The 14,928-nt window shown below is 37.4% G+C and overlaps 1 protein-coding gene across 2 annotated transcripts in view; it reads left to right on the forward strand.

Moving 5' to 3' along the window:
* The window catches only part of Fmn2 (formin 2), a 339,367-nt gene that overhangs the window by 165,237 nt on the left and 159,202 nt on the right, over positions 1-14,928 (forward strand). For both annotated transcript variants that reach the window (XM_028755264.1, XM_028755265.1), the window contains one exon: positions 6,025-6,086. In XM_028755264.1, the coding sequence (XP_028611097.1) occupies positions 6,025-6,086 (62 nt within the window). The remainder of the gene's footprint in view (positions 1-6,024; positions 6,087-14,928) is intronic.

The raw sequence follows: 14,928 nt of genomic DNA on the forward strand, positions 1-14,928 counted from the left end.
CCTGTTGGAAAAAAAGTGTTCTTACCCATTTAAGTATTTGGGCTTTGCTTCTGCAGTTCTCTTTGACTTTATGAGCCTATGTGAAGTATAAGGTATTATAATGTATGACTCCTTTGTCCTAAGGCCAGCTATTGTGGCTTTTTTCTGAAGGCTGGGTAACTGCATTTCCATTTCATTCTGATTTTTTTATAAGCTAAAGAAATGTCAAAACGCATATGTGTGAAGCCTAGTTCCAACATCCGCAAAACACTTAGGAAAAATTGGAAAAGCCAGATGATTAGCTAGTGTGCTGTGACATAGTGTCTCCTAGTATTTTAAGAAGCTACATATATAGAGTCTAACAAACATGATTGCCCAAAATGAGCTGAACAACAACAATAGTATATACACTAGAGTGGATGGGGAGGAGCCCATGAGTCCTCAATCCTATGCAAAGAACTACAGGCAAATAAAGAGGAATACTTTCAGCAAGAGAAATAGCCTTCTCCCAAGAAGAACATACATACCAGTTGGTTATTCAATACCAATGATCAGCCCTGGAAATATACATGCAAGTAACCTTACATGTACCAAACACATTCTTTCTATCTGTCTATCTATCTATCTATCTATCTATCTATCTATCTATCTATCTATCTTATCTGTTTATATACACACATGTATGTGCGTAACAAAACTTACTGAAAAAATCATGAATTTGGAAAATAGCAAGAAGGAGTATATGGAACGGCATGGAGGGAGGAAAGAGAAGGGTGAAGTGATATATTATGATCAGAAAATATAAAATAAAGAATTTTAAAATGGCTATAATATTTAGGGCACTCTATGGACCCAGAGAGAGCTAGAGCAACATTCGTGCTATTTTGCAGTCTCCATGGAGGGACACAGTGTGTCTATGAATGTATGTGTTCATGCACATGAAGGTCACACAGCAACATTTCATGTTTTTCTCTATTGCTTTCCATCTTATTTACCTTATTCTTTGCGGTAGAATCTCTCACTGAACCTGGAGCTCTCTGATTGCCTTGCCTGACTTGACTGGGTGAGTAGTAACCCATGGGATTTGCATCTTCCCTTCTTCAGCACTAGACTTACTAGCATCCATGGCTAGCATTAATGTGTGTTCTAGGGATCCCAACCTGGGTCTTTATGTTCACATGGAAGGTAATTCAATGACTAAGCCATCTCCCTCTAATTTGTTTCTATAAAATGGGTATATGTATGTATGAAGGGCACGAAGTTATACTGATGAACTTTGGAAAGGTTAGAACTGAGAGGACCTGGAGATTCATATAAAAATAGTAGTTTGGGAACTACTTCAAAGATTGCATAAGCTAGAGTCTGAGGTTGCTATTTGTTAAAAACCCTGCTAAGGGCTGAGGAGGCAGCTCAGATAGTAAAGTCTTTGCTTTGCTAACATGAGAATCCAAGTCCAATGCCCAGAACACACATTTGATACAAACCACTGTGACATGTGCTTATAACCCCAGCAGTATATGTCTCTGAGGATTGCTGACCATTGAGCCCCAGCACTTTGTGAGCTTAAAGTAGTAGTAGCGTAAGATACAGTCTCAAAAACTTAACACAGATGATACCCGAGAAACAACATCTAAAGCAATCCCTTAACTCCTCACAAAAGTGCACATGTATACAGGGCATGCACCTGTATCTCCCATGTGCTTTCTCCAATAAAATGACATTGAGGTTCCATCTTACCCCAGTTTAATGGCAATCATTAAGAAAACAAATCTCAGATGACAATGAGGGCATGGACATAAAGAACCCTTTGTATGCAACTGTTGGAAGTGTGAACTAATCCAGCCACATGTAAATCTAGAGCCTTTTCAAACACCTCAACGTGGATCTATCATGTGACCCAGATACCAAGTATCTCGGAAATCCTTAAACATCCTTGCAGTAATCTTTCACAGTACGCAAGTAATAGGACTCATGGAGGTGTCTAAAACTGAAGAATGGCAAAACAAATTGTTGGTACATCGTGGCAATACAGGATGATGTTGTGTGATTTGAAAACAAACCTGTAGGCACATTGCCACAATCCAGAATGAAATTGTGTGATTTCAAGAAAATGGGTACAACCGGAAGCAACCATATTGAGTAAACCTTGCCAATTTCAGAAAGACAGATATGTATGTTTTTATCTCATTATTTTGTCTCATATATTCATCATGTATTACTATATAAGAACATGCATGTATATATAAGGAAATCCTAGAGAAACACCGGGGAGAAATAGAAGAGGAGGTACAAGAAAGGGGGTATGATAACGGTATAAGGCAAAATATGCTTAACACACAATGTAATCTTGGGTCTTATTATTATTATTATTAATATTATATTATATTATATTATATTATATTATATTATTATTATTATTATTATTATTATTATTTCACTTATTCAATTTCTATCCTGTCCACTACCTCCCCTAGTCACTCCCTCCCATATTTCTTCCCTTCCTCCAACTTCCTATTATCTTCTAAGCTGGTGGGTCCCCTGGGTATCATCCCACCGTGGCACATCAAGTCTCTGTGAGACTAGACACATCCTCTCTCACTGAGGCCAGACAAGGCACCTCAGCTAGAAGAGCATATGCCATGTACAGGCAACAACTTTTAGGATAGCCAACACTCCAGTTGTTCGGGGACCACATGAAGACCAAGCTGCACATCTGCTACATGTGTGGGGGGAGGCCTAGGTCCAGCCCGTGTATGTTCTTTGCTGCATGGCTTGGTCTCTGAGAGCCGCAAGAATTCAGATTAGTTGACTCTGTTGGTCTTCCTGTGGAGTTCCTATCCTCTTAAGGACTGCAATCCTTCCTTCTGTTCTTCCACAAGAGTCCCCAAGCTCCATCCACTGTTTGACTGTGGATGTCTCCATCTGTCTGAGTCATTTTCTGGGTGGAGCCTCTCAGAGGTGGCATGCTAGACTCCTGTCTACCAGCATAACAGAGTTTCATTAGTCCTGTCAGGGATTGGTGCTTTCGGTCTCAAGATGTGCCGGCTATTCCCTCAGTCTTTGCTCCATCCCCTGTGTCTGTAATTTTTGTAGATAAGATAAATTTGGGGTTGAAAGTTTTGTGGGTGGGTTAGTGTCTCTATCACTTCATTGGGGTTCCTGCCTGGCTACAGGATGTGGCCTCTTCAGGTCCCATCAAAATTTTTAATTTAATTAACAATTACATTGACATATATTCTTTCTGTCCTTACTCTTTCCAGGACTTTTATTATAAAGGAGTATTGGATTTTTTTCAAAGGCTTTTTATGCATCTCATGAGATGACCACTTGGTTTCTGAATTTTAGTTTATTTATTTGGTGGACCATGTGTGTTGATTTATGTATATTCAACCATTAAAGGTAGATCACAATGGAATGCCTTTTGATGATTGAATTCATTTGCAAAGATTTCACCAACTTGTTTGTGCATCTATGTTCATCAGAAATATTGGCCTATAACTTTCTTTGAGTCTTTGTCTGGTTTGGAGACTAGAATGTTATTATTACTGAAAATGGCACTTAGAAAAATATTACTTTTATATCACTGGATGTTATAAGCCTGTTTATATTATCATGTATATTTGAGAGTTCTTATGTATCTAGATGTTCATTAATTTCTTTTAGGTTTTCAAGTTTGTGGAATATAGAATTTTAAAACATGACCTTATGAATCTCTGCATTTCCTCATTGTGTATTGTAATTGCCTCTGGTTTCATCTCTAATTTTGTTGACTTGGGTCATTTCTCTTTCTTATGGTCAATTTGGCCAAAGGTGTAACAGTCTTTATAATTTTTAAATTAATAATTACGGGTATAGTCAATACCCAGAAAATGATGGGTATAGTCAAAAGGCAAATGTATCCTGTGATTTTTACTTGAATATGAACAATGTTATTATATTTTGAGGGTGAAATATTACACTAAATTGATTACTAATATTTTTTTGTAGTTTTTTTCACAAATCTCTTACTATGTCACTTAAGAAATATAAAAAGTTCTAGGGTGATTATTGCCTGATGAATTACAACATTACTCAGGTTTTCACTTAGGGTTCCCTAGATTCACTTAGACTTTCCTTAGACCAAACTATAAAACCAAAGGAAACATTTTCATACATCAGTTAGTTACTTTTATTTTCTACTTTAATCTGAGTTTCATGTAGTTTGTTTTATATTACCTCAAGAAATGCTATGAATTAATCTCTTAATTTTAGTAATTTGTGCTGCTTGGTATAATCTAATAATAAGGAGATTTGGCAGAAAATCTGACTCTTGGATTTCTGTAGGAACACTAATTTTTAAACTGAGACAGGACATTATTATTAGAGTGGAAATATCATATTCTACTTGGTACAATATTTGTTGGTGAATTTGGGCTCTGTTCCCAGAAATGTTAAATTACCTTTGGTTAGTTTTCTGCTCCTTCTTGTGCTTCAATTTCCACATTTTTTTCCTTATTTTTTTCTTGGGCCTTGTGCCAGCATCAACTAGTAAATGTGTACTTTAAGATTTGAGGAGAGAGACATAGTAAATTGTCTCAGTTATCAAAATAAATATATCAAAATTGTGATTATCCACACTGTGATTTTTCTCCTGGAAATCTTTAATTCCATGAGAGCTTCTTCAGTGGCTCCTTGGCACAAATCCCTCATGACAATTTTGCGCTGTTTTAGCCTAGTACAGCCATGGGAAACAGATTGTTTTTAATGAAATTTTAATGAATTCACCTGATTTCAAGTACAATATAGTATTCTACATACTTTCACTCCCATATCTCTAGAAAAAATTCAAACATATTTCTGGGTTTTGATGATCTATTTTGTCTGTGATCATCTGAATATCAACACCAAAGAAGGCTTCATCAGATGTTTTGAGTAAGCTGACATACATTAACAATTATTGGCATAAAACTAGGCCACAGTGATTTAATGGATGATCTGCCTACCGTTCTTGTAGTATGCAAAAATGTTAAATGTATTTTATTGAACAGTGAAAGGCTTATTTACACTCTTTCTTTAACATAACATGGGATATAGTATTTGTAGTGTCCTAGTTATGGTTACTATTGCTATGATAAAATACCGTGACCTAAAGTACATTGGGGGAAGAGGGTTTATTTGGTTTACACTAGTACATCACCAAAGGAAGTAAAGGCTAGATATCAAGCAGATCTGATACCTGGAGGCAGGAACTGATTCAGGAGTCATGAAGGAATGCTGCTTACTGCCTTGCTCACCATGGCTTGCTCAGCCTGCTTTCTTACAGAACCCAGGAATGACACCACCCACAATGGACTGGACCTTCTCCCATCAATCACTAATTAAAAAATTCTCAGGGCTAGAAAGATAGCTCAGTGGTTAAGAGCACTGACTGCTCTGCCAGAGGTCCTGAGTTCAATTCCCAGTAATCACACGGTGGCTCACAATCATCTGTAATGGGATCTGATGCCCTCCTCTGGTGTGTTTGAAGATAGCAACAGTGTACTCACATACATAAAATAAGTAAATCTTTGCTGGGCAGTGGTGGTACATGCCTTTAATCCCAGCACTTGGGAGGCAGAAACAGGTGGATTTATGAGTTTGAGGCCAGCCTGGTCTACAGAGTGAATTCCAGGACAGCCAGGGCTACACAGAGAAATCCTGTCTCGAAAAACAAAAGCAGCAACAAAAAAACAAAAAACAAAAAACAAACAAACAAAAAAACTCTACAGGGTTGCCTACAGCCTGATGCCTTTTTCTCAGTTGAGACTTGCTCTAACTCTAGCTTATGTCAAAATGACTTAAAACTAGCCAGCACAGAGAGCAACTGAAACATTTTGAAACTTGTCACCTGACACATTGCAGGTTCTGAGACATGGTCTTTGGAGTGGGGCAAGTATACACACTGAAGTTAAAGTTCATGTGTACTCTAACTACTGCTCCTGAACCTTTTGCCTGAAATGGCTAAACATCATTTCACAGCTGACTTATGGTAATTTACATTTTTCCTTTGTCTTTTTTTTTCCACAGCTGTTGTGAACTTGGACAACTCTGTGGTGGACCTGGAGACCCTTCAAGCTCTCTATGAGAATGTGAGTAGGGACAGTTCTCTCTGTGTGATCTGCTCAGTACATGTGTATTTTTACATGTGAGCTGGCTGTTTTAATGTCCTCTGAGGAAACTCAATCTCCATGCAGTGAACTTAGGTAGGGTTTCATAATACTTTCTAGGAACATATTGGGCAAATGTGACTTCTCAAGGCTGACTCGAAAGATGTCTCTTATGAAATTATTCATGTTTTCTCTTCTTAAATAATAGCAGTGTCTGTGTGGGTACTAACTTGAGCCAAGCATTGCTCTGTCCAATTTGCAGATATAGAAGACTTTGCTAGTTTTCAGTCTTTCAAAGTAAACCAACTTTGCATATGTTAATATTTAATGTGGGACAAATTGAGACATGCAGACTCTCGGCTAGTCTCCTTTTAAAAAGTGTTCTGCATAGCTTTACAGTTTTTAATGTTCTATTTGAAACGGATGATTTTCATACGCTCATGATATACAAAATGATGTCATGATTTATCAATGTGAAATGAGTCTAATTAATACCTCCATTAAGTTAAACCCTTAGCTCTTGTGGTAAGAACATGGAGAATTTAGTCTCTTAGCAACTTTGCAGCCTAAGTGTATCTACCACACTTTGAAATGCATTTCAAAAAAGCCTTCCTTCCTCCATCTTAGCTGAGGGTTGGTATCCTTCACTTATTCTCCTTCCTCTGCTCCCAGCTCCGCTGTGGTGACCACTAATACACATTTCTCTAAGCTTAACATTCAGCTGCTACATTAAAGTACAAATATTTGGTGGGCTTTTTTTATGTATGATTTATTCTATTTTGCATAAGACTCTAAAATTCTATCTATGTGGCATCAAATAACCAATTTCTTTCTTTTTGAAGGTGATGAATATTAATTAGTGTGTGTGTGTGTGTGTGTGTGTGTGTTAGAGTTTTATTCATCAATCTGTTAGACACAGTGTGATGCCATTAATTTAGGTATTATGAACAGTGGTGCAGTGACCACAGGGCGGCAGACAGATGCCTCCTAAACTTACTGGTGTTAAACCTTTTCAGTCAGTCTGTAGAAGCAAGATTGATTGTTCATGTGTTGACTGTAGACTTGGACTCTGAGGAACATCCACACACTTTGCCCATTATGACAGTTCCAATTCACCCTAGCACAACCGATATTTGCTATTTACAGACTTTCTTCCTTTTATATTTTGCTATTCTGGAAGATGTAGATTCAGTTTATATTTCTCTGATGATTAATGATGCTAAACATATGCCTCTTGGTTAATTCTATCTTTTGAGAACTGTTTATTAAAGATCTTCAGTCTATTTCTTAACTGGATATTTTGTTTTCTTCTGTTTAACTACTTGAGTTTCTTAAACATTTTCTATGCTAACTCTACCACATTTAGACATTACTTAGTAGTATGTATCCCTTGATGATTAGTTAATGATAATCATTAGTAGTTTTGTCTGTTAACTTTTATGTCAATTATAAAATAATTATTAACAATATAATAATTAATAATTTTCTTTCCATACCATCATTGCAGATTCCCTGCATTTCAGTTGTGACTATTAGTTACACCATTGAGTTCTGTGCTGGTCTGAGAGGAGATGTCATTAGGTAGCCCTGGCTAACCTTGATCCCTCACCTCTGCCACCCAAGTATACTTCTAGGATTAAAGGAAACCATCTTCACACACAGAGTTGTCATATCGCCTACATTTCTGAAAGATTTTTGGGGTTATAGTATTATCAAATGGTTCCTTCTCTTCTTTCTCTTATCACTCTGAATATTTCACTTTGGTCTTTCCAGACCAACAGGGCTTGTCCCGAATGCTCTGCTGAGAGTCATAATAAGACCATTGTTTCAGGATTTTTGTTTCCTTTACATCCACTTATGTACTCATTTGTGTGTACATGTGTGTGCGCATGCACAGGCATGTGTATGCATACGTGCACCCATGCATGTCACTGCTTATGTGTGGAGGTCGTCACACAATTTATAGGATTAAGTTCTTTCTACCATTAGATTTCTGGAGCTCAAACCCAGTTCATCATGCATGGCAGCAAGTGCGTTGACCTACTGAGCCTTCTCACCACCCAGTTGTAGATTTCTAATATTTTTCTATTCCAAGGTTTCATCCTATGGCTTTCATTGTAGATGATTTTTTTTTCCTTAGGGAGCTCCTTTTTTCATTTTGATTTGGCTAGAGGTCTTTGATCCTTTTGTGTCTGGATATTGGCTTCTTTGCTCAGATTAGCCATTATTTCAGTAAATATGCTTTGTTGTTCTTTTAAATTTATTTGGTCTTGAATTTTAGCATCCACAGGTTAGAGCTCTTAAAGGTATTCTTTAACTCCTGGAGATTCCTTCTTTCCTTTTCTCTTTCTCTTTTGTTCTTAATTGAAAGAAACCCCTCAGAACTGATTCTTCAATGAGGAGCCTATAGCAACGTTCATCTACTCGTTTGTTTTTTGTTTTTGTTTTGTTTTGTTTTTTTCAAAAATATTATTTTTAGTTCTGTGTCAGAAATTTTGATTTCTTTGTATATTATTTATCTGTATAGGCTTGTAGTTCATTGAACTTTAACGAAACTATTCTTTTTTTTTATTTTTTATTTTTTCTCAAATCGTAATTAATTCGCACAGGGGTTATAAACACAGAAAGGCAGGATGTGGGGAAGGGAATGACACTGGAGTGTGGGTGTTCAGGGGGAATACAGATATCTTCAGAACCGGATATCGGCTAGGTGAAGGTTCAGGGGACAATTCACTATGACTCTGCCTATGACTCTCTTGTCCTTATCTAAGTTGGTATTGTCTGCCAAGGCTACCTATTTACAAGGTCTATGACTACTCAGGCTTATAAATTTCCACAAAAGCTGCCTGTTGACATTAGCTTATAGCCATCTGTTTCAATGTTTTTCCACTGAGACCCAAGACTTGGTGTTAGTATACATGTATGACAGGCCCACTGCTGATTTTAGGCCTATGGCTGATTTTAGGCCTACAGTGTGTAAGCAGGGCTGCCCCTGACATCTCCTCCCTTCTCTAAGTATAGAAGGGCTGTGGCAATTCTAAACTTGCGAAGGCGAGGATAGAGGCCTGACCTCCAGTGTTTGAAGGGGACCTTGTAATGGCTTCAGTCCCCCTGTCGTTGTCCAGTGAGGCATGAGGGCCATACCCGTCCCGATGTCTTTTTCCTGGAGAGGGGATACTTTTCACATCAACCCCTATGCAGTCAGGCTTGTCCTTCAGGGAACCCAAATAGATATTTTTATCTTTTATTTATATTCCCTTGTAGTCCTTAGCCTCGCAGCCTAAGCAAGAATTCAGATCGCCTGACAGAGGGGGTTCTGAGTGGCCCCTCTCTGCTTGGTCTAGGGGCAGAAGTCCCCCCTTTTAGGTTGGGTGGAGATGGGTTTTGGAAACACCCTGTATAAAGTAACAACCTCATCTTGAGTCTAGTGGTCCTCCATAGCTAACTTATGATAATGTATCTGAGTAGGTTTTGCTACCAAATTATTTATCTGTTGTATCACAGAGTTAGTCCGCCTATTTGAGGGCCAGGGACCAGCAGAAAAAAGCAAAAAGAACCCAAATAATGGTCCCAAGATGGAAGGAAATAGGGTTGACAACCTTGGAGAGGCTGCAAACCAATTCTTGTACCAGCATTCATCTGTCTCTTTCTCTCTCTGATTTTTAAAAGAAAGTATTCTAAACATTGCCATTTCTTAGATTTCCTTTTTTGGGGGATCCACTGATAAAATTTTGTTAATTTTTCTTTAAAGTGTTTTGTTTTCATGCTGTCTGGTTGTACATGTTTTCTTGTGTCACTGTTTAGCTCATTAGAGTAGACAGTCTACCTTTAAATGACCCTGGGCAGGCGCAGTTTGATTGATTATTGTCGTCCTTCCTTTTCTGCTTTGTGTTGTGGCTGGACAGCTGCTTGGTCTGTATAATTCTGGTTGGGTCAGGACACAAGGGAAACACACCAGCCAGATGGTACCATTGTTTTAGTTTGCCAGTTCAGTGGCATTAGTTAATAGGCATGGGCTTAAAAGAGATTCTTTGTGTGTAACTAAGTAGTAGTATGCTATACCCTAGTTGTCAGATATGAGCATCTATGTACACACACAATTCACATTGCTTTCATTTTGACAGAGTCAAAATTAAAATCATTAAATTAAAATTAAATTGGTTAGCTGTGAGCATCCACCTCTGTATATGTGAGGGTCTTCTCTCTAACTCCTCCATAAATTAAAATTAATCATATTTAAGGGGTATATACTCTTACATCTTTTCAGTGCTGAACATTCTTAATATTCTTTTATCTTCACATGTTTTTATTTCACCTTCATTTCTAAAGGACATGCTGTTGCTGTATACAGACTTGTGAATTAACAATTTATTTCAGCATGGTGGGAATTGACATCTGTCTTTGGCCTCCATTGGTTCTGGTGATAAGTCTGCCATCATCACTAAGCTGTCTGTTCCTCCTTATTTCTATTATAGGCTCCTCTCCATTTTGTTTAATTAGACTCGTTATGACATACATGCCAGTTTTCTCTGCATACAGTTTAGTGTATTTGATGGACTTCCTAAATATGTGTGATTCTGAGTGTTTTCATGTTTAAGAATTTTGATTCTTTAACCTTTAGCCTGCAATACATCTTTAAATTTTTTATTGAATATTTTATTTACATTTCAGATGCTATCCCATTTCCCCATTTCCCCCCACCTAGGAATCCTCATCCCGTCTCCCCTCCTTTTGTTTCTATGAGGGTATGCCCCCACCTACCCACTAACCCAACCACTCCCACCTCGCTGCCCTCGAATTCCCCCACACTGGGGCATCCAGCCATTACAGGACCAAGGACCGAAGCACCCACATTTTGGTCTTCCTCCTTTATGAGTTTCATGTGGTCTGTGAGTTGTAGCTTGGGTATTGTGATCTTTTGGGCCAATATTTAATTATCAGTGAGTACATACCTTATGTGTTCTTTTGTTATTGGGTTACCTCATTCAGAATGATATTTTCTAGTTTCATCCATTTACCAAAAGAATTTCACGAATTCATTGTTTTTAAGAGCTGAGTAGTATATCATTGTGTAAATGTACCACATTTTCTGTATCCATTCCTCTGTTGAAGGACAAATGGGTTCTTTCCTGTTTCTGGCTGTTATAAATAATGGTGCTATGAACATAGTGGAGCATATGTTCTTGTTATATTTTGGAGCATCTTCTGAGTATATACCCAGGAGTGGTATAGGTGGGTCCTCAGGTAATGCTATGTCCAATTTTCTGAGGAACCACCAGACTGATTTCCAGAATGGTTGTGCCATCTTGCAATCCCATCAATAATGTTTTCCTCTTTCTCCACATCCCCGCCAGTATCTGCTGTCATCTGAGTTTTTAATCTTAGTCATTCTGACTGGTGTGAGGTGGAATCTCAGGGGTTTTTTGATTTGCATTTCCCTGCTGGTGGACGTTTTGGAGTCACTTACGTATACTATCATATCATTTGCAAATAGTATTATTTTGACTTCTTCCTCTCCTATTTGTATCTGTATGACTTCCTTTTGGTGTCTAATTGCTCTGGCTAGGACTTCTAGTACTATATTGAAGAGGTAGGGAGAGAGTGATCAGCCTTGTCTAGTCCCTGATTTTAGTAGAATTGCTTCAAGTTTCTCTCCATGTAGTTTGATGTTGGCTACTGGCTTGTTGTTTATTGCTTTTACTATGTTTAGTTATGGGCCTTGAATTCCTGATCTTTCCAAGACTTTTACCATGAAGGGATGTTGAATTTTGTCAAATGCTTTCACAGCTTCTAGTGAGATGATCATGTGGTTTTTTCTTTGAGTTTGTTTATATAGTGTATTACATTGATGGATTTCTGAATATTAAACCATCCCTGCATTCCTGGAATGAATTCTTGGATTTGGTTTATGAAAATTTTGTTGAGTATTTTTGCATCGATATTCATAAGGGCGATTGGCCTGAAGTTTACTTTCTTTGTTGTGTCTTTGTGTGGTTTAGGTATGAGCATAATTGTGGCTTCATAGAACAAATTGGGTGGCGTTCCTTCTGTTTCTACTTTGTGGAATAGTTTGAAGAGAATTAGTATTAGGTCTTCCTTACAGATCTGATAGAATTCTTCACTAAGACCATCTGGTTCTGGCCTTTTTTTTTTTTTTTTTTTTTTTTGGTGGGGAGACTTTTAATGACTGCTGCTGTTTCCTTAGGGGTTCCGGAAGTGTTTAGATCTGCTCTTGTTTATCTTTGGTACCTGGTATCTCTCTAGAAAATTGTTCATTTCATCCAGATTTTCTCGTTTTGTTGAGTATAGTAGTTGATCTGATGATTTTTGAATTTCCCCAGTTTCTTTTGTTATGTCTCCCTTTTCAATTCTGATTTTCTTAATTTGGATACTGTCTCTGTGCCCTCTGTTTAGTCTGGCTAAGGGTTTATCTATCTTGTTGATTTTATCAAAATACCAGCTTCTGGTTTTGTTGATATTTTGTATAGTTCTTTTTGTTTCTACTTGGTTGATTTCAGCCCTGAGTTTGATTATTTCCTGCCTTCTACTCCTCTTGGGGTTATTTGCTTCTTTTTGTTCTGGATCTTTCAGGTGTGGTGTCAAGTTGCTAGTGTATGCTCCCTCCAATTTCTTTTTGTAGGCCCTTAGAGCTATGAATTTTCCTCTTAGCACTGCTTCATTGTGTCCCATAAGTTTTGGTATGACGAGCCTTCATTTTCATTAAGTTCTAAAAAGTCTTTAATTTCATTGTTAATTCTTCCTTGACCAAATCATAATTTAGTAGAGCATTGATCAGTTTCCACATGAATTTGGGCTTTCCATTGTTTTTGTTATTATTGAAGACCGGCCTTAGTCCATGGTGATCTGATAAAATGCATGGGATTTTATCAATTTTCTTGTATCTGTTGAGGCCTGTTTTGTGACCAGTTATATGGTATATTTTGGAAAAGGTACCATGAGGTGCTGAGAAAAAGATATATTCTTTTGGTTTAGGATGAAATGTTCTATAGATATCTGTTAAATCCGTTTGGTTCATAACTTCTGTTAACTTCACTGTGTTTCTGTTTAGTTTCTGTTTCTATGATCTGTCCATTGATGAGAGTGGGGTGTTGAAATCTCCCATTATTATTGTGTGAGGTGCAATGTGTGTTCTGAGCTTTAGTAAAGTCTCTTTTATGAATGTGGGTACCCTTTCATTTGGAGCATAGATGTTCAGAATTGGGAGTTCATCTTGGTAGATTTTTTTTTCTTTGATGAATATTTCCTTATGTTTTCTTATACCTTTTTGATGAAAATTGATTTTATTTGATATTATAATGGCTACTCCAGCTTGTTTATTGGACCATTTGCTTGGAAAATTGTTTTCCATCCTTTTACTCAGAGGTAGTGTCTGTCTTTGTCACTGAGGTATGTTTCCTGCATACAGCAAAATTCTTGGTCCTGTTTAAATATCCAGTCTCTTAGCCTGTGTCTTTCCATTGGGGAATTGAGTCTGTTAATATTAAGAGATATTAAGGAAAAATGATTGTTGCTTCCTGTTATTTTTGTTATTAGAAATGGAATAATGTTGTGTAGCTATCTTTTTTTGGGTTTGTTGGAAGATTACTTTCTTGCTTTTTCTAGGTTATAATTTCCCTCCTTGTGCTGGAGTTTTCCATCTATTATTCTTTGAAGGGCTTAATTTGTGGGAAGATATTGTGCAAATTTGGTTTTGTCATGGAATATCTTGGTTTCTCCATCTATAGTGATTGAGAGTTTTTCTGGGTATAGTAGTCTGGGGTGGCATTTGTCTTCTCTTAGGGTTTGTATGATATCAGTCTAAGATCTTCTGACTTTTATAGTCTCTAGTGAGAAGTCTGGTGTGATTCTTATAGGTCTGCCTTTATATGTTACTTGGTCTTTTTCCCTTACTGCTTTTAGTATTTTTTCTTTGTTTTGTGCATTTGATGTTTTGATTATTATGTGATGGGAGGAATTTCTTTTCTGGTCTAGTCTATTTGGAGTTCTGTAGACTTCTTGTGTATTCATGTCTATCTTTAGGTTAAGCAAAGTTTTCTTCTATAATTTTGTTGAAGATATTTACTGGCCCTTTAAGTTGGGAATCTTCATTCTCATCTATACCTATTATCCTTAGGTTTGGTCTTCTCATTGTGTCCTGAATTTCCTGGATGTTTTGGGTTAGGAGCTTTTTGCATTTCACATATTCTTTTACAGTTAATTTTGGGTTAATTTTTTCCATGGTATCTTCTGCACATGACATTCTCTCTTCACTCTCTTGTATTATGTTGGTGATGCTTGTGTCTATGACTCCTGATCTCTTTCGTAGATTTTCTATCTCCAGGGTAATCTCCCTTTGAGATTTCTTCATTCTTTCTACTTCCATTTTTAGATCCTGGATGGCTTTGTTTAATTCCTTCACCTGTTTGGTTGTGTTTTATTGCAATTATTTAAGGGATTTTTGTGTTTGTTCTTTGAGGGCTTGTACCTGTTAACCTGTGTTCTCCTGTATTTCTTTAAGGGAGTTACTTATGTTCTTCTTAAAGTCCTCTATCATCATCAAGAGAAGTGATTTTAATTTTGAATTATGCCTTTCTAGTGTGATGGGGTGTCCAGGACTTTCTATGGTGGGAGAACTGGGTTCTGATGATGCCAGTTAATTTTGGTTTCTGTTGCTTATTTTCTTTAGCTTGCCTTTCGCCATCTTGTTATCTCTAGTGCTACCTACACTCACTGTCTCTGACTAGAGCCTGTCTTTCCAGTTATCTTGCTCGTGTCAGAACACCCCAGAGTCCAGATATCTCTGTGATCCTGAGCTCCTAGGTGG

This window comes from Grammomys surdaster, unplaced genomic scaffold (genome assembly GCF_004785775.1).
Source record: "Grammomys surdaster isolate TR1022 unplaced genomic scaffold, NIH_TR_1.0 126051, whole genome shotgun sequence".
NCBI classification, from domain to species: domain Eukaryota; kingdom Metazoa; phylum Chordata; class Mammalia; order Rodentia; family Muridae; genus Grammomys; species Grammomys surdaster.